Source organism: Bombina bombina, unplaced genomic scaffold, assembly GCF_027579735.1.
Source record: "Bombina bombina isolate aBomBom1 unplaced genomic scaffold, aBomBom1.pri scaffold_673, whole genome shotgun sequence".
In the NCBI taxonomy this organism is placed as follows: Eukaryota; Metazoa; Chordata; class Amphibia; order Anura; family Bombinatoridae; genus Bombina; species Bombina bombina.
Window position 1 is genome coordinate 108026 of NW_026511040.1, and position 21975 is coordinate 130000.

A 21975-nucleotide genomic window follows, 5' to 3' on the forward strand; every position below is an offset into this window, starting at 1 on the left:
TCTGCCTCTGGCTGCAGTCTTAACTGTCAAAGCTGACAACCATGACCGCAGCATGAGGCAGAAGTTTGGATGGTACTAGATCAACATGGTACACTGGCAAAGTACCCTGTGATTTAGTACCTACGTACAATAGACACAAGGCGTTAAAGGGTTGGTTGTCATGGTGTAATAATTATCTGCTGCACATTTTTCACTATTGGTTTTGCAAAAAATGTCCCTATATCCAGCGCTATGGAACTTTGCAGCACTATACAAATAAATCATAGCAATAATAATAATAATAATAATAATAATAATAATAATAATAATAATAATATATATGTGCCAGTCCTGTTTACTCTGATTACAATCCATATTATCAATAATTATCAAAAAAAAATTATTTCTCAAATTACAAAGCTAAAATGACTTGATAAACCAACAGACATAAGAAAACAAATTTCAACTTATTAAAGGACACCCCAAAAAGTTATCAGCTGTAACAGTGGAGCACACTGACATTACGTTCCACCATAGTGGATAAAATTTGCCCCCATATCCCCCTTTTGTGTGTCTTTTACTGTGTGCATTTTACTTTTTTTCAATACAATATCACAAGATGAATTAGGAAAAATGTTTTGTTTTTTTCAAGGCTTAAGGGTTGTGATAGAGGCAAATTTATGATTGTGATCACTAAACTAAACAGACTGACAATATTTCTAAATTTAGAAATCATTATCTGTCAAAAACAACCAAAAGATTGTGATCAACAGCTAAGTTCATAGATGTTTTGTAATAGAAAAATAGCTTATTGCTTTGTTGGCTTCTTAAAAAACAACAACATATTTATGACTCATTTCTATTTTGTTCTGCTAATAAATAGCTCTTGGCTCGATATAAGTAGTAATCTTAAAAATTCCAAGCTAGAATTTAAAGAATGAATGTGAATGGTTCATTGCTCTTAACTTTAATTTCTAATGGGCCTTTTTATATTTGGAAGCAGCAAATAGCCGAAATGAACTCCTGCAAGAAACAGATTCCAAGAAACAAAATAGTCATTAGTTGTTCTATGGTGTTGGCTGCAAATGTATGACCAACCTTGCACCCCCCCCCCACGTGTTTGTTGGGATAAGGGGGCACATTTTTGCCATGTTCCCTCCCCTCCTACCCTGACCACTATATTGCTTATCAGCAATCCCCAGAGGGCCCAGTGATGCCCACAAAAGTGTCTACAGAATGCCTAATGAGACCACACAACTCTGACTATAGAACACCCACAACTTCGGCTCTTCCCACCATGCCACCATTGATGAAACACCAATGGACCAAAACTCAATTAGCCCCCGTCTACTGGACATTTGGAGTTCCTTAGGGTGTCTGCCCCCAAACTTACATTCTACGACTCCCCTGACAACAGGGTGCTGTATGAACATAAAAAGGAACTTCTAGTGGGAAGTGTGTAATGGCTGCCAACAATTTATATTGCTTTGTCCATAAGCTGTTTCCTATTACAAAGCCAACCAGGGATTTAATTACCCTAGAAATTAAAAGACCTCATGCCCCTGTTGCCTCAGATCTTTCCTGGATTTCTGGTTCCATATCTGTGTATGCTAAACAGTAAATGCTAGACATGATGATGTATTCAAAGCGAAGATTAGCTTTAGAATAATATGTAGATGTATTTTTTATAATTAAATTAGTTGTTTAAATGGACATTATACACTAGATTTTTCTTTGCATAAATGTTTTGTAGGTGATCAATTTATATAGTCCATCTAGGTGTGTTTTTGTAAAAATGTATAGTTTTGCTTATTTGTAAATAACATTGTGCTGATTTTCAGACTTCTAACCAAGCCCCAAAGTTTTAAATGTAGACTAAATGTATACGGACTTCAGACACACACACTCTCATACAACAGACACACACAATCTCATACAACAGACACACACAATCTCATACAACAGACACACACACTCTCATACAACAGACACACACACTCTCATACAACAGACACACACACTCTCATACAACAGACACACACACACTCTCATACAACAGACACTTAGGGGCTGATTTATCAAGTTCTGTATGGTTATGAAGCAGTGGTCTAAAGATAACTTGTCCATAACTTGTCCACCTGCTCTGAGGCCACAGACAAAAATCAACCCGATCGAATACGATCAAGTTGATTGACACCCCTGCTAGTGGGCGCAAATCTTCAGGGGGTGGCATTGCACCAGCAGTTCACTAGAACTGCTGGTGCAATCATAAATGCCGACAGCGAATACTGTTGGCATTTATCGATGTGCAGCGGACATGATACGCTACATCGTATCATGTCCGCTCACACTATAATAAATATACCCCTTACACTCTCATTCAACACACACACTCTCATTCAACACTCTCATACATCAGACACACACACACTCTCATACAACACACACACTCTCATACATCAGACACACACACACTCACACTCTCATACAACATAAACACTCATACAACACACACACTCTCATTCAACACTCTCATACATCAGACACACACACACTCTCATACAACACACACACTCTCATACATCAGACACACACACACTCTCATACAACACACCCACTCTCATACATCAGACACACACACACTCACACTCTCATACAACACAAACACTCATACAACACACACACTCTCATTCAACACTCACACTCTCATTCAACACTCACACTCTCATACAACAGACACACTCTCATACAACACACACACTCTCATACAACACACACACAAGCCATGACCAAGTAAACATGGTGTTGCGGCCCAGTAATGGGCCTCGACCCGTGGTTTCAAGAACCCTGTTCTAGTGTATAAAAACAGTTATTTCTAACTGAAGGGAAAAAATGCAATTCCTATGTCTTTCAATATGGCTTAGGTAATTAATCAGCTTTCTGCCAGTGCCACACACCTAGCCAGGTGGTGGGCAAGCCTCTGATTATTCCTGATGTCTGGGCTGTTCATGATTCGTCCTGACATCATGCACAAGATTACCCATAATGCCAGTGTCATGCACAACCTCATTTGCATCCAACTCACAAACACATACATTTCGAGAGTGGAGGGGAGCACACAGGGGAATATATTTATCTAGAACAGTCTGGGAAATGATATGTGTTGCTTATGTATAAATTTAGAGTGATCTAAGTGACACATATGCAGTAAGAACAATGTCAATTTGGGTCACAATCACATCTTCCTAATATGCTCCTTATAAGCTCTGACTCCCTAATAGAGATGTTCAGCCACTCAACAACCTGTCCTCAAGGACTAGATGTGCACAAACATGCACTTGAAGATAGTATTAGAATCAGGTTAAACAGATTTAAGCTCTAATTGGGCAAAAACATATTGTAGTATTCTTACACAGTGCTTTTCCATATTCAAGATGGAATTGTTATGTCACTAATGAGTGTATGTATTCTTTATTAATACACATGTTTTAGTTTATGCCAAAGTTATTTTATGTTTCACTACTACAACCTTTAGAAATACTGTTATATAATGAGGCAGGAAAGTGGTGAATTATAAAGAACATTATAATGTATTTTCTGAGGTAAAACATGATCTCTTCACAGAGCTTATTCAGATATTTACAAGTAGATACCCATAAAACTCATCTGCTTGTTCTCACCAGACCAGCATATTGTTGTTATTTTTGTAATTATATGTATTTTATCTGTGTAGGATATATATTAATAATGTGCAGATTTTTGAAAAATCTTGATGACCAGCAGTTTACCAGTTAATACTGCAACTGATCAAAGTTACCAAGACACTTTTTATCATGTTTGTGTGACTTTTATAGATGGCATTTACAGCAAGATTCTTTGGTGTCAGTAGGTGTAGGGGTCTGCTTTAGAGTTTCACACAGTCTCTCAGCTGCAGAGTAAACAACCCCTGTCTGAGCTGGGCCATGGCTCTGAGCAGCCTTTTTTTTTTACAAATGACACAAGAGGCCTAGTCAGCTAGCCCTGCGACTCTGCCTTCTGTAATTAAAAGGGAGCCACTGAAGGGAGAAGAGGGAGGAACTTTGCCCTAGAGATGAAGTGCTTGACAGGGAAGATAGCAAATCACTCAGCAGCTGCTGTCCAACTCCCAGGCCAAAACGGTGGAAACCTTAGCTGCCCCTGCTACTTTCTACTCCCCCAGACCCCCACTCACTTCCTATGTACAGCTCCAGGCGGGAGCTTCGCCCTCCACCTCTGATTTGAGGTTTTATGCTGAACAGAATTCTGGAACTTATAGTTCCCTGCTACACATATTAACACATAAATATATATGTATATTAGCATATACATATATATTTACTGGGAACACACAGTTTCCAGTGACCGCAATGTAAAGGAACTTTTAAGTTCCTTTTTTTTCTAACACCCCACTCCCACCAACTTTAGCCCCAAAATACTTCCTTGTGCAGTAATTTTATTAAAATATAAATATGCTGCTATCTTTATTTAAAAAAGAAATACACTACACAGTATTTTGAGGGTATTTGGGTCAGATTTATAAAATTACCAGAGGTCTGATCTCTGGTTAATTTTATGAGGCCTATCTATCAAATGTCTGTCGGACCTGAGCCGACAGTGCGGATCAGGTCCGACAGACATCGCTGAATGCGGAGAGCAATACGCTCTCCGTATTCAGCATTGCACCAGCAGCTCACAAGAGTTGCTGGTGCAACGCCGCCCCCTGCAGACTCACGGCCAATCGGCCGCCAGCAGGGAGGTGTCAATCAAACCGATTGTACTCGATCGGGTTGAATTCCGGCGATTCCTGTCTGCCTGCTCAGAGCAGACGGACAGGGTTATGGAGCAGCGGTCTTTGTGACTGCTGCTTCATAACTGCTGTTTCTGGCGAGTCTGAAGATAGGCCCTATAAATGCTAATTTCTACCGCAAGCTCACACTAGTAATAACTAGCCACATGTAATGGCTGATTAATTATTGCGCGCCCATAAATGGCTAAATTTGCCTATTTGCGGGTGTGATAATTTAGCGCTCCACTTGTAATCTAGCCTTTCATTTCCTCTACCATAATTGGAAAGGTCAGTTTATCAATCTGAAAAACATGTCTGATATTTGTAGGATGTAGCAAATCAAGAAAATATTCTATTTCTCCTCTCATTGGGGGCGCGATCCGATATAGATCGCAGTTTGCGGCGCAAGCGAGGGAACCCGCGTCGCCCGCAGTTTCAGCTCGCAACTCGAGCCATCCAATATGCGGCGCCGTCAGTTGCTAAAGTGGCGCAAGTCTCACAAACCAGCGATGTCCAGAAATCTGCATAAGTACAGATTTTTGGAGTCGCCAGTGACTTGCACCACGTTAGAAACTGCCGGCGCCTATAAAACCTGACTAAAGTCTAAATCACCCGCACTGTCTAACACGCCTCCTAAACATAGCCCGACACGTCTAACCCTCTATCCGCTATCCCCCCTCACTAGCCTAACAATAAAACAGTTATTAACCCCTAAACCGCCGCTCCCGTACCCCGCCGCAACCTAATAAAGTTATTAACCCCTAAACCGCCGCTCCCGTACCCCGCCGCAACCTAATAAAGTTATTAACCCCTAAACCGCCGCTCCCGTACCCCGCCGCCAGCTATATTAAATCTATAACCCCCTAAAGTGAGCCCCTAACACCGCCGCCATCTCTATTAAAATTATTAACCCCTAATGTAAGCCCCTTACACCGCCGCCATCTCTATTAAAATTATTAACCCCTAATGTAAGCCCCTTACACCGCCGCCATCTCTATTAAAATTATTAACCCCTAATGTAAGCCCCTTACACCGCCGCCATCTCTATTAAAATTATTAACCCCTAATGTAAGCCCCTTACACCGCCGCCATCTCTATTAAAATTATTAACCCCTAATGTAAGCCCCTTACACCGCCGCCATCTCTATTAAAATGATTAACCCCTAATTTAATCTACCTACCCCGCCGCCAGCTATGTTATCTATATTAACCCTAAGTATATTATAGTTAATATAGGTATTACATTATATATATTAACTATATTAACCCTAATTATAATAGGGTTAATATAGTTAATATAGTTAATATAGTATTTATATTAACTATATTAACTCTATCTAACCCTAACACCCCTAACTAAATTTTTATTAAATTAATCTAATTCATTTTATAAACTAAAATATTCCTATTTAAATCTAAATACTTACCTATAAAATAAACCCTAAGATAGCTACAATATAATTAATAATTACATTGTAGCTATGTTAGGGTTAATATTTATTTTACAGGTAAATTGTTAATTATTTTAACTAGGTATAATAGCTATTAAATAGTTATTAACTATTTAATATCTACCTAGTTAAACTAATTACCCAATTACCTGTAAAATAAATCCTAACCTAAGTTACAAATACACCTACACTATCAATAAATTAAAAAAAACTACAAATATCGATCTAAAAATACAATTAAATAAACTAAACTAAATTACAAAAAAAACCAAACACTAAATTACAAAAAATAAAAAAAAGATTACAAGATTTTTAAGCTAATTACACCTATTCTAAGCTCCCTAAGAAAATAATAAAGCCCCCCAAAATAAAAAAAATTCCCTGCCCTATTCTAAATTAAAAAAAGTTCAAAGCTCTTTACCTTACCAGCCCTTAAAAGGGCCTTTTGTGGGGCATGCCCCAAAGAATTCAGCTCTTTTGCATTTAAAAACATATACAATACCCCCCCCCCCATTACAACCCACCACCCATATACCCCTATTCTAAACCCACCCAAACCCCCCTTAAAAAAGCCTAACACTACCCCCCTGAAGATCTCCCTACCTTGTCTTCACCACACCGGGCCGAACTCCTCATCCGATCCGGGCGATGTCTTCCTCCAAGCGGCAAAGAAGAATTCTTCCTCCGGCGATGTCTTCCTCCAAGCGGCAAAGAAGAATTCTTCCTCCCGGCGACGTCTTCCTCCAAGCGGCAGCAAAGTCTTCTTCCTTCCGGCAGCATCTTCCATGAAGCGGCATCTTCAATCTTCTTTCTTCGCTCCGCCGCCACGGAGCATCCATCCCGGCCGACGACTGAACGACGAATGAGGTACCTTTAAATGACGTCATCCAAGATGGCGTCCGCCGAATTCCGATTGGCTGATAGGATTCTATCAGCCAATCGGAATTAAGTTAGAAAAATCTGATTGGCTGATTGAATCAGCCAATCAGATTCAAGTTCAATCCGATTGGCTGATTGGTTCAGCCAATCGGATTGAACTTGAATCTGATTGGCTGATTCAATCAGCCAATCAGATTTTTCTAACTTAATTCCGATTGGCTGATAGAATCCTATCAGCCAATCGGAATTCGGCGGACGCCATCTTGGATGACGTCATTTAAAGGTACCTCATTCGTCGTTCAGTCGTCGGCCGGGATGGATGCTCCGCGGCGGCGGAGCGAAGAAAGAAGATTGAAGATGCCGCTTCATGGAAGATGCTGCCGGAAGGAAGAAGACTTTGCTGCCGCTTGGAGGAAGACGTCGCCGGGAGGAAGAATTCTTCTTTGCCGCTTGGAGGAAGACATCGCCGGAGGAAGAATTCTTCTTTGCCGCTTGGAGGAAGACATCGCCCGGATCGGATGAGGAGTTCGGCCCGGTGTGGTGAAGACAAGGTAGGGAGATCTTCAGGGGGGTAGTGTTAGGCTTTTTTAAGGGGGGTTTGGGTGGGTTTAGAATAGGGGTATGTGGGTGGTGGGTTGTAATGGGGGGGGGGGTATTGTATATGTTTTTAAATGCAAAAGAGCTGAATTCTTTGGGGCATGCCCCACAAAAGGCCCTTTTAAGGGCTGGTAAGGTAAAGAGCTTTGAACTTTTTTTAATTTAGAATAGGGCAGGGAATTTTTTTTATTTTGGGGGGCTTTATTATTTTATTAGGGGGCTTAGAATAGGTGTAATTAGCTTAAAAATCTTGTAATCTTTTTTTATTTTTTGTAATTTAGTGTTTGTTTGTTTTTGTAATTTAGTTTAGTTTATTTAATTGTATTTTTAGATAGATATTTGTAGTTTATTTAATTTATTGATAGTGTAGGTGTATTTGTAACTTAGGTTAGGATTTATTTTACAGGTAATTGGGTAATTATTTTAACTAGGTAGATATTAAATAGTTAATAACTATTTAATAGCTATTATACCTAGTTAAAATAATTAACAATTTACCTGTAAAATAAATATTAACCCTAACATAGCTACAATGTAATTATTAATTATATTGTAGCTATCTTAGGGTTTATTTTATAGGTAAGTATTTAGATTTAAATAGGAATATTTTAGTTTATAAAATGAATTAGATTAATTTAATAAAAATTTAGTTAGGGGTGTTAGGGTTAGATAGAGTTAATATAGTTAATATAAATACTATAGTAACTATATTAACTATATTAACCCTATTATAATTAGGGTTAATATAGTTAATATATATAATGTAATACCTATATTAACTATAATATACTTAGGGTTAATATAGATAACATAGCTGGCGGCGGGGTAGGTAGATTAAATTAGGGGTTAATCATTTTAATAGAGATGGCGGCGGTGTAAGGGGCTTACATTAGGGGTTAATAATATTAATATAGCTGGCGGCGGTATAGGGGGATTAGATTAGGGGTTAATAATTTTTATATAGGTGGCGGCGGTGTAAGGGGTCAGATTAGGGGATAGATAAGGTAGATGACAGCGGTGTAAGGAGTTCACATTAGGGGATAGATAAGGTAGATGGCGGCGGTTTTAGGGGTTCACATTAGGAGATAGATAAGGTAGATGGCGGCGGTTTTAGGGGCTCACAGTAGGGGGTTAGTTTATGTAGATGGTGGCGGGGTCCGGGAGCGGCGGTTTAGGGGTTAATAACTTTATTAGGGATTTCGGGGGGGGGGATCACGGTTGACAGGTAGATAGACATTGCGCATGCGTTAGGTGTTAGGTTTTATTTAGCAGATCGCGGGTGACAGGTAGATAGACATTGCGCATGCGTTAGGTGTTAGGTTTATTTTCTAGTTAGTTTAGGGAGTTACGGGGCTCCAATAGTCAGCGTAAGGCTTCTTACGGCTGCTTTTTGTGGCGAGGTGAAAATGGAGTAAGATTTCTCCATTTTCGCCACGTAAGTCCTTACGCTGCATATTGGATACCAAACTGCGCTGGTTTGGTATACCTGCCTATGGCCCAAAAAACTACGGGCGACGGCAGAAATATACGGGCGTAACTTCTAGGTTACGCCGTATATGTGATACCAAACCAGCGTAAATATTGGCGTCGCCGGCTTTTGCGGGCGACGATTTTTATCGGATCGACCCCTGGATATTCACACACCCGAAATCTCAATAACAGTTGGCAACACTGTGATTACACCAAACCCATTGCCTTGGGTTCAAATCTCGCTTATCATTTGTTACCCACATTGAAGCAAAAAGCGTACTTCTAGCATAAATAACGTTCAACTTGTAATCTGGCCCATAATGTCCTCTTGCTGTACAATCCTGCCTATAGGACCGGCTTACCCATCCCACAAAACAATGTTTTTATTGTCTTGCAATATCCTATATAATAAAAGGCCAGGTATGTTTGTCCAAAGCTGTCATGCCCAGTAGAGACTGCGCGAGGACAAACACACCTGGCCGTTTGTGAGGATAAGACACTGAGACAGCAGAGAGGGTGGGTGGGAGCAGCTGTGGCGGGGGGTGTGGCCGGTCGGGATCGGCATGATGGGGGCATGGCTGACGGAATCGGGCATGACGGGGAATGGCCGGTCGGATTGGGCGTGACAGGGCATGGTCGGGTGACACCAGGCCTGACGGGGCGTGGCCGGGCGGGAGGGACGCTGCACTACAGAAAATGGCCATTTACACAGTCTTTAGGACTAGTTATTTATATATGGCAAACAATCAATACTCGAATCCCTCTTTAAAACATCAACTGTACAACTTGAAGCATAGATTTCTCATTTATTTCACTTTACATTTACTGTTTGCGAATAAATGTAGATACAGAGCTTAAGAAATGAATCTGAAGAGTCAGTTTTGGCAACAACATCATATAACACTTTTCTATGTATTTTCCCTAAAAATAAACCTGACCCTTGTTCCACTTCACAATGATACATTTTAAAGGGCAGGGATATTATCACAAGCTTTCCCAGTTAACACTTCTCATATTGGGACCAAGGTACATTAACAAAAGTCAAAATGAAACTTTTATGATTCAGATAGAGCAGAAGTTTTAAGAGATTTTCCAATTTACTTCTATTATAACATTTTGCACAATCTTCTTATCTTCACACTTTCTGAGGCACTAGCTTCTACTGAGCATGTGCACACGTTCACAGGGTATACGTATACTAGTCTGTGATTGGCTAATGGCTGTCACGTGATATAGGGGGCCGGCAGATGGGGGGGGGGAAATAAATTTGTCAGAAAAAAGCATCTACTGCTTATTTGGGATTCAGAGTAAGTGCTATTGCATTGTCTTTATGGTATGCACTTGTTAATTATGCAATTATACTGTATTTAGTTGTCCTTTTTAAACAAGACATGGAACTGGTGAGATTTTTTTTAATTATAATATTAAGACATTGGGTCCGATTTATCAAATGTCTGGCGGACATGATCTGCTGTAACGAGTCATGTCCGCCCGACATCGCTAAATGCCTACTCTGTCGGCATTTATCATTGCAAAAGCAGTTCTGGTGAAATGCTTGTGCAATGCCGCCCCCTGCACATTCACGGACAATCGGCCGCTAGCAGGGGGTGTCAATCGTCCCGATCGTATCTGATCGGGATGATTGCAGTCCGCCACCTAGAAGGTAGCGTGCAAGTTAAGGAGCAGCGGTCTTACGACTGCTGCTTCTTAAATTCTGTTTCTGGTGAGCCAGAAGGCTCGTGCAGAAAAAGTAGTATCCGCATCTTAATAAATCGGCCCCATAGTATTTTTATATAGTAAGCTGGACATATTTTTATGAAGTTGCTTTTAATGCTGACTTTTCTGTGTAGCAATATTTAATAGAACAGAGTGATGTGATAGTGACAGGTGCATGTTTCAGCAGAGCAAGAGATACAAGGGTTTGCGTCAAGTACATATAATGTTGCAGCTTATTTTTTATAATTAGGCCATTTCTTGATGACATTGTAGAATGCGTTTCCAGGGCATGATGTACTGTACACATCTCGGTGTCCCCTCAGGCTATAGTTCTTTTGGATAAAGCCTTTTGAGAGCCCACAAGCGATCAGACTCCTTACAGCATTCTGAGCAGCTGAATTGGGGTTCCTGTCTAGGGAAGAGAGAGGGTGATAACGGTTTGTTATGATGACATCATCAGATGAAGAGAGTGATAACGGTTTGTTATGATGACATCATCAGATGAAGAGAGCGGAAAAAAAGCCAGAAGACAAACAATGTGGGAGATACAGAAGTGAATAAAAAGGGGTAGATTTATTAAAGGGACACTGAAGTTAAAATTAAACTTTCATGAATCAGATAGAGCAGCAATTTTAAACAACTTTACACTTTACGTCCATTAACAAAATGTGCACAGTCTTTTTATATTTACACTTTTTGAGTCACCAGTTCCTACTGAGCATGTGCAAGAATTCACATAATAAACGTGTATGCATTTGTGATTGGCTGATGGCTGTCACATGGTACAGGGGGAGTGGAAATAAACTTAACTTTTAAAATTGTCAGAAACAAATCTACTACTCATTTGAAGTTCAGTACCAATTTCTGTCCGACATGATACGCTGTCTGCATTTATCATTACACAAGCAGTTCACCAGATTTGCTTGTGCAATGCCGCCCTCTGCAGATTCACGGCCAATCGGCCACTAGCAGGGGTGTCAATCAGCCTGATCATATAGGATTGTGTGGATTGAAGACCGCAACCTCAGAGTCAGCAGACATGTTATGGAGCAGCGGTCTTTAGACTAAAGGCCGCTGCTTCATAACTGCTGTTTCCGGCGAGCCTGAAGGCTCGCACGGAAACAAAGCCCTTGTTAAATCTACCCCTAAGTGCTATTGCATTGTCTTGTTATCTTGCATTTGTTGATTATGCAAATTTACTGTATTTACTGGTCCTTTAAGTGTCGAGCGGACCTGATTCACTATAGCGAATCATGTCAGCTCGACATCGCTAAATGCACATGCTGTCCGCATTTATCATTGCACAAGCATTTCTGGCAATGCCACCCCCTGCCCACTGGCGGCCAGGGACTGTCAATCATCGGGATGATTTCAATGAAAAAGGCAGTTCCATGCCCCTCTAATACTAGATTCATTTTGGCTTCTGAGTTTAAACTTACTCGTAAAGTCTCCTATGACGCTGATTCCAATAGACCTGCTATTGTAGTTTGGAGCATGAACTCCAACTCGATTCCATCCACGTCCTTCATACACATTCCCATCTTCCCCTACAAGAAAGCTGTATATAAAAATAGTTATTAAAGGGACATCAAACACTTTTATACAGTAATATAAAATCATAAATCATATATAGAAAAATAACTCTAATATACTATAATATGCTAATATAAAATGATAAATTGTATATAAAAAAACTGCAATAAATATTCATTATTTATTTTGTCCCCTTTTCCTGTAATTCCATTCTGAAATTGTGGAATTACAGAACACTGTTCTATTCCACACAGCCATTGGCTGCACACTCTAGTGACCTATCTATAACTGTCTCTAATTGGCCACAGCAGAGAAGGTAACCTAGGTTACAACATGGCAGCTCCCATTGTTTTATAGACACTGAAACGTTACACTTATTTTGTTAATATTTAAACAGATAATGAAACTTTAAAACATACATCTACAGGTTATTCTCAGACTGATCTTTTTCTTTGAATGCTTCCTTCTATCTAGCATTTATTTAGTGTTTAATGGGATACAAAACCCAAATGTTTGCTTTAATTATTCAGACACAGCAGCAATTTTAAGCAACTTTCTAATTTACTCCTATTATCAATGTGTCTTTGTTCTCTTGCTGTCTTTATTTTAAAAAAGCAGGAATATAAAGCTTAGGAGCAAGCCTAAACTTATTTTTTTGTTTCAGAAAATGTAGCCACCAATAAGCATGCACTATCCAGGGTGCTGAACCTAAAATGGGCCGGCTCCTAGGCTTTACATTCTTACTTTTTAAATAAAGATACCAAGAGAATGAAGAAAAAAGAATAATAGGAGTAAATTAGAAAGTTAATTAAAATGGCTGCTCTATCTGAATCATGAAAGAAAAACATTGGGTTTAGTGTCCCTTTAAGGTCCCTTTAAAGAATTAATAAACGCAAAATGTTTCTTTCATGACTCAGACAGCATACAATTTTAAAACAACTTCCCAATTTACATATTTGTTTGTTCTTTTGGTATCCTTTGTTGAAAAGCATAAGCAACAATGCACTCCTGGGACCTAGTTGCTAATTTGTGGCTGCACACATATGCCTCCTCTCATTGGCTCATGATGTGTTCAGCTAGCTCCCAGTACAGCTCCTTCAAAAAGGATACCAAGAGAATGAAGCAAATTTGAGAACAGAAGTAAATTGGAAAGTTGTTTAAAACTGTATGTTCTATTTGAATCAGGAAAGAAACGAAATTGGGTTTCATGTCCCTTTAAATACATATGCACAAATAACGTAATACTGTCTCAAAATTGATTCCCCCCCTGCATCTTCTCTATTCCATTGTTAAAAGGACATAAACATAGATGTTTGCCAAGTGTAAATAAACAGAATGCTCAGTGTGAAAGCTTTCGGAACAGATTAACACCTTATTTGCTGCAACTGTTTTTCAATATCTAAACTCCCTCCATCGTTATATTACAATCTCAAGGTGTCTTATGTCCCTTTAAACTGTTCATATAACCCACAGTCATCTTTTTACTCATGATCCACTAAATAACTCAATTGAATTACTTTGTAAAATATTAATACAAGCTTGTCCTGGGACATCCTAAAACATGCTGCATAATTTTGCACAACCCAAGATTTCCAGTATCCAAGCCTATCCTAGAAGTTTCATGGTATTTGGTTTCCCACAAGGCAAATGAGTGACATTAAGCTTGTTTTTTGGGGAGCTTAATGTGGCTTAACGTACAAAATTGAACTTAGATGTTAACCAATTTCCCCCAAACTTCCCACAATACATTAATCTATCTATTCAAACATATTCTGAAAATTTCAGGACATTTGATAAAACATACCGAAAATTATTCACATTTAACTATTTTTTTACAATCCTAAAACATTTCAGGGGCCTATTTATCAGTGTCAACTGAAAATGTGCTTCAATTCCACGTCGTAGTTGTCGCAAGATTGATTCGCCATAGTTATCAAAGCCTGAAGATCGGAATAATTTGAAATTTGTGACGTAACATACGATTCGCCGGTCTCAATTCAACGCAGATCGATGCAAATTGAAAACTTGTGGAATTTAAAGGGACACTGAACCCAAATTTTTTCTTTTGTGATAAATATAGAGCAAGGAATTTTAAGCAACTTTCTAATTTACTCCTATTATCATTTTTTCTTTGTTCTCTTGCTTTCTTTATTTGAAAAAGAAGACATCTAAGCTAAGGAGCCAGCCAATTTGTGGTCCAGAACCATGGACAGCACTTGTTTATTGGTGCTGTCCAATCAGCAAGGACAACCCAAGTTGTTCACCAAAAATGGGCCGGCATCTAAACTTAAATTCTTGCTTTTCAAATATAGATACCAAGAGAATAAAGAAAATTTGACAATAGGAGTAAATTAGAAAGATGCTTAAAATTGCATGCTCTATCTGAATCATGAAAGAAAAAATTTGGGTACAGTGTCCCTTTAAGTGTAATTCTGTGCATTTGTCCTCGTATTCGACACAATTTGAAGCTGTCAAGAAGTTATCAAATAATGAACAATTACGTTTGCGTCTTATCCAACGCAGCGTACCTAGTTTTCATTTCGCCACCTTTGTGGTCGCGGATGCTATAGAAGTCAATGGGAATCGGAAAACACTGAAATCTTATGTTCGATGCTGCGAGAAAGTGAAGCATATCACCTAATAAAACTCAATGTAAAACATTATTAAATATGTATACCCTTTTATAAATCAATCAGTATTCTTGCTACACATTTTGTGCACTATATAGTGAAATAATTTTAAAAATTGAAAATATATATATTTATGTTTGTCACCATGTTTATTAATGTTGTATATAGTCTTTGAAAAAATGTTAGCAACACAAAAAAGTTATTAAATAGCATTCCCTTTCTGTAATTCACTCTTCATCAAACATATTTAACAAAGGATAGCAAGAGAATGAAAACAGTGCAAAGAAATTAAAAAGATTTTAAAAAGAAAATCAAATTCACACAAAAAAGGATAGCAAGAGAATGAAAGCAATGTCATTAAAAATACATTGACATCATTTTAAAATTACATTCTATTTAGCTCAGATTCAACAGCTGTAAGAAATGCAGGTGTAATAAATGCAGGTGTATTCTTTGTGCAATGCTATCAATTATTTATGCACAACACATGCATATTTATATAGGGATGAAATCTAAACTCTGATTTTCTGTGTTTGTATGGCAGCGTCGTGGAGGTTTAAAAGGTCAGCCATATTAGTTCTCAAAATCAATATTATCACTGTTTTCATTCTGTTGCTATGCTTTTTTGGAAGTAGAATGCTATTTTAAAGTTATTTATATGTATTTTGCGTGTCACTATTTTACTTTGCACTTGCAAAATACATTGAAATTAATTTAAAATGTCATTATGAATCACATAAAGGATATAAAAAAATATTTAATATCATAATGTTCGACATTGCATTCTTTTTGTAACTTAGGTTTGCAAATGTTAATACACCACATTGTTCTTTAATATGTTATCTCAAAAGCACAGTAATCCATGACCTTTTTAACCTCCACAATGCTGCCATCCAAACATAGAAAATCTGAAATATGCTTTAAATTATAGCTAAATACTTTGGTTGGCCAATGTTAATACACCACATTGTTCTTTAATGTTATCTAAAAAACACAGTAATCACTGACCTTTGTAACCTCCACAATGCTGCCATCCAAACACAGAAAATCTGAAATATGCTTTAAACTTTAGCTAAATACTCATGTGATTTTCATAATTAATTTACGGCTAGATTACAAGTTATGGTGTTATGGCTGCTCGCTAATTTCATGTACGTTATTTTCACCGCTCACCTTTCATAGCACTGCTATTACAGGTTTGCAAAAACCTGGCTTGCGTAGGCGATATGGTGGCGTTGAGCTCCATGCTTCACCCAAATACAAGCGCTGCTTTGACGTGCTCGTGCACGATTTCCCCATAAACATCAATGGGGAGAGTCGGCAAAAAAAAAAGCCTAACACCTGCGATCACAGAAAAAAAAGCTCCGTAAGGCAGCCCAATTGATGTCTATGAGGAAAGAAAAAGTTACGTTTAAACCTAATACTCTAACATAAAAACCATGTCTAAACACCCCTAATCTGCTGCCCCTAACATCACTGCCACCTACATTACAGTTATTAACCCCTAATCTGCTGCCCTTGACATCGCCGCAACCTACATACACTTATTAACCCCTAATCTGCCGCCCTCAACATCACTGCCATATAAATAAAACTATTAACCCCTAATCTGCCGCTCCCGATAGCACCGCCACCTACATACAGTTATTAATCCCTAATCTGTTGCCCCTAACATCGCCGCCACCTAAATACACTTTTTAACCCCTAATCTGCCGCCCTTAACAGCGCCGCCTACATTACAGTTATTAACCCCTAATCTGCCGCCACTATACTAAAGTTATTAACCCCTAAACCTCTGGACTCCAACATCACTAACACTAAGTAAATATATTAACCCCTAAACCTAACCCTAACCCTAACGTAACCCTAACCCTAACCCTAAGCATAAAACTAACGGAACCCTAAGCCTAAGTCTAACCCTAACGTAACACTAAGCATAACCCTAACCCTAACACCCCCTAACAAATATAATTAAAATAAATCTAAATAAAACTTACAATTATTACCTAAATAATTCTTATTTAAAACTAAATACTTACCTGTAAAATAAAACCTAAGCTAGCTACAATATAACTAATAGTTACATTGTATCTAGCTTAGGTTTTATTTTTATTTAACAGGTAAGTTTGTATTTATTTTAACTAGGTAGACTAGTTAGTAAATAGTTACTAACTATTTACTAACTACCTAGCTAAAATAAATACAAACTTACCTGTAAAATAAAACCAAACCTGCCTTACACTAAAACCTAACATTACAATAAAATGAAATAAATTAAATTAATCAAATATAATTTACTAAATTACAAAAAAAACCCCACTAAATTACACAAAATAAAAAACAAAATTATCAAAAATAAAAACGAATTACTCCTAATTTAATAGCCCTATCAAAATAAAAAAGCCCCCCAAAATAAAAAACCCTAGCCTAAACTAAACTGCCAATGGCCCTTAAAAAGCGCCTTTTGAGGGGCATTGCCCCAAAGAAATCAGCTCTTTTACCTGTAAAAAAAAATACAAACACCCTCCAACAGTAAAACCAACCAGCCACACAACCAAACCCCCCAAATAAAATCCTATCTAAATAAACCTAAGCTAACCATTGCCCTGAAAAGGGCATTTGGATGGGCAGTGCCCTTAAATGGGCATTTAGCTCTTTTACTGCCCAAACCCTAAGCTAAAAATTAAACCCACCCAATAAACCCTTAAAAAAACCGAACACTAACCCCCGACGATCCACTTACAGTTTTCGAAGACCCAACATCCATCCTCATCCAAGCGGGCAGAAGTCCTCATCAAAGCCGGCAGAAATCTTCATCCAAGGGGGCCAAAGTCCTCATCGTAGCCAGCAGAAGTGTGTGTGATATCACAGAGCAGGATAATAAATGAAAGGGAATTACTGGCACTAGACTATGTAAGAATAGGAATAAATGGAAAATTGTGATTGCTTTCCAGTGCTACCCCCCTATATAATATTATGGATATGGGGTATAAGGAAGAACTTAAGTAGGGGTTAAATTGAGCACTCCTTCCTATATAGTATGTTATAAAAAAACAAAACTTTATTAATAACTAAGTTAAAAAGGAGAATCTAATCTCCTTATTGTACCCAAAGTGAATCAACCAAATACTAAGTAAATGTATAGTCATCCCCCTGTTTCCTGGCCGATAACAGCATACCTCGGCTTCAGGTGACAGGGATAACTAACATAAGGTTTGTTAAAATTATAAGTATAAAATGTGCAACCATAGCAAAAAAGAGAAGCTCAGGACACCGGATCTCTGTGCAGCATTAAAAACACCTTTAATCAACTCCTAACATAAAGTAATACACTCACAAGATTAAAAACATATGTGTGCGTTTAGTGCATTAATGAGCACAAACATAAATCACCATGTATCCTGTTCTCATCCGTTCTTTTCTTGCTCTTTAAGGACCCCCAAGGTAATCCAATGATGTCCGTATCTGAATAGCAGATGATAATGTTTATAAGTCCCAAATATATCCAAATAATAGGACTTACTGATATATCTTCTGAGGAAAGGTAACCCTCGGCTTTATCGCGTCCTGTGTTTTCAACTTGTAGGGTACGGAAGCCTCACTGGGACCTGATTTCTCCTAAAGCGGATATTCCGCCTGACAGCTAAAAAACAGCTGGTTACAACTTGACGCGCGTTTTGTTCCGTAATCGGCTGAACTTTTTCAAGAGTCTGCAAATTGTAACCTGTTCAGTGTTTTTATACCTAAGACTCCTCTTTAACACTCCCATATCCGGTGCATCAGAGGCCGCCAAATTCACTGTATGATATTAGACCATGGTTAACAATACTAAACCTTCTATTCAACTCGCTCTTTTTCAAAGCTTATTTGTAAATAGATACTCATATAGGTATACAGTAAGAGTTCTTAACTATTAACTAAATGGTTTACATCATATTTAAAAAAATTATAATAGTACAAGATAGACAGGACTACCTGAAAGAAGCCCACAACCTATTGGGAGATAGTACTACATACCTACCCTTACAATTAGATCCTACTACACAATATAAAAAGGAACTGTGGGATTTACTCAGGGATGCAAAGGATCAGGGGATAGTTAATATAAATGAATTTAACTACATATATATATATATATATATATATATATATATATATATATATATATATATATACCAAAAATCTTGTGCTTTTATCACTTGCCAAAAGTACATAAAAATCCTACGCATCCCCTGGGAAGACCAATAGTTTCTGGAATTGGTTCGCTATGTGACAACCTTTCGAAATATATTGATTATTTTTTACAACCTTTGGTTAAGGAAACAAAATCATTTCTGAGAGACACTATAGACACTATTAATAAATTTGAAGGTATGGAATGGAAAGAAAATTATGTTTGGGTGACATTTGATGTCTCAGCTCTATATACGAGCATTCCCCATGATAAAGGTCCAGCTAAAATTGAATTAGAGTGTCTAAAAGTAATCTTCCCTTGAACCAAATTAAATTTATTGTGGATAGTATTAAATTCATTCTAAATCATAATTATTTTCTTTTTGAGGATGTATATTATAAACAAATACAGGGAACTGCGATGGGGATGACTTTTGCCCCATTATAAACAAATATATGCATGTCACAATTTGAGGATGAATATGTCTGGTCTGAGAATCCATATAATAAAAATATTGTTCAGTATTTTCGATACATTGATGAAATTATAATGGTATGGCAGGGGCCATTTGATGAAATTGAGAACCTAATGAGACATCTAAATAATAACGATTATAATCTGAAATTTAACCATAATTGCTCCAAAATTTCAATGGACTTTCTAGATCTAAACTTGTTTAGGATCGAGAATTTAGATAACAGTGATACAGGAGCAGTGAAGAATTTTAGAAAAAAAACTGACCGCAATGGCTTATTGAATGCTAATAGTGGGCATCTCAAGCAATGGAATAGCAACATACCCCTAGGCCAATATCAGCGAGTAAAACATAACTGCACTGAAAAAGATGATTTTGATAAGGAGGCAGAAATTTTAACAAACAAATTTAAAGAAAGGGGATATGATGAGGAATTACTTAAAAATGTGAAAGAAAAAGTAGATAATATGACAAGAGCAAACCTCATCAAAGATCCAGATAAGACTCAAAAAGGCTAAAGAACCTTTACAATGCTTGGGTACATCCCCAGACCTTAATAAATGCAAGGTTAAGAATTGTGTGATGAGTCCTCATATTAGCAAGGATCATAAAGTTTTTAATAATGCAGATAGATCAAAGAGTTTCCAATGTAAGAATAGATGTACCTGCACTTCTACATATGTGGTATATCAGTTAAATTGTTCCTGCAAACTAATTTACATAGGCAGGACAAAACGTAAGATAAAATATAGATTGAGGGAACATCTTACAAACATCACTAAAGGTATGGAGAACCATAGCGTCTCAGCACATTTAAAAAAAGTTCATAATCAAGATCCAAAAAGCTTAGAGATCAGAATTATAGAACATATACCTATTAACAAGTGGGATACTAATAGGTTATTAAAATTGAGACAACAGGAGACATTCTGGATTAAAAAATTGGATTCCCTATCTCCTAGGGGATTAAATATCGACATTGACATACAAGCATTTTTAGAGTAGCTTTTAAGGTAGTTTATATATCATTAGTGAATATTTATGAAATGGAAATCGTAATTAACTACTATTTTATATAAATATACTTTTTAGGGAGTTTTTTAGGGAGTTTTTTCATTAAATAAATTGTTTGAGGAAAGGGATATATGGACATATAGGTTGTGGATACTATGATTGATCTTTCTAGGTATCTATATACCTTATGTTGTGTCTCTTTAAATTTATATAAATTATTGTTATTTTACAATAGTTTTATTTTACAAAAGTTTTATTAAAACTCCCCTTTTTTCTGTTAATATATTATATATATTTTTATGTATAATGTTTCATGTATATATATTTATTTTAAATGTGTTTTAGAATATGACATTTTTAATATGTTCTTAAGAAGGGATGCATTGTAATATATACACCATATTTTTTTTAAATATGATGTAAACCATTTAGTTAATAGTTAAGAACTCTTACTATATACCTATATGAGTATCTATTTACAAATAAGCTTTGAAAAAGAGCGAGTTGAATAGGAGGTTTAGTATTGTTAACCATGGTCTAATATCATACAGTGAATTTGGCGGCCTCTGCTGCACCGGATATGGGATTGTTAAATAGGAGTCTTAGGTATAAAAACACTGCACAGGTTGCAAGTTGCAGACTCTTGAAAAAGTTCAGCCGATTACAGGACGAAATGCGTGTCGAGTATTAATCAGCTGTTTTTTAAGCTGTCAGGCGGAATATCCGCTTTAGGAGAAATCAGGTCCCAGTGAGGCTTCTGTACCCTACAAGTTGAACACACAGGGCGCGATAAAGCCGAGGGTTACCTTTCCTCAGAAGATATATCAGTAAGTCCTAGTATTTGGATATATTTGGGACTTATAAACATATAAACATTATCATCTGCTATTCAGATACGGACATCATTGGATTACCTTGGGGGTCCTTAAAGAACAAGAAAAGAACGGATGAGAACAGGATACATGGTGATTTATGTTTGTGCTCATTAATGCACTAAACGCACACATATGTTTTTAATCTTGTGAGTGTATTACTTTATGTTAGGAGTTGATTAAAGGTGTTTTTAATGCTGCACAGAGATCCGGTGTCTTGCAATTCTCTTTTTTGCTATAGTTCTTCAATTCCTGGTGGATCGTTTTTTGGGAAAGCTTTCCTTTAGAAGAGCTGCATAACAGCCTTTCTCTACCATTCTTGGAGAACGAACTACTTTATCCTAAGTGTGCTACCTTGTGGATATCTACAGATCATCATAT

The 21975-nt window shown here is 37.5% G+C and overlaps 1 protein-coding gene across 1 annotated transcript in view; it reads right to left on the bottom strand.

The window, feature by feature from the left end:
- Nucleotides 1–10949: 10949 nt before the first annotated feature.
- The window catches only part of LOC128643574 (peptidoglycan recognition protein 1-like), a 75732-nt gene continuing 64706 nt past the window's right edge, over nt 10950–21975 (bottom strand). The window contains exons 2-3 of the mRNA XM_053696415.1: nt 12336–12454; nt 10950–11308 (exon numbers count right to left, since the gene is read on the bottom strand). Coding sequence (XP_053552390.1) covers nt 11130–11308; nt 12336–12454 — 298 coding nt within the window. The 3' untranslated portion in view covers nt 10950–11129. The remainder of the gene's footprint in view (nt 11309–12335; nt 12455–21975) is intronic.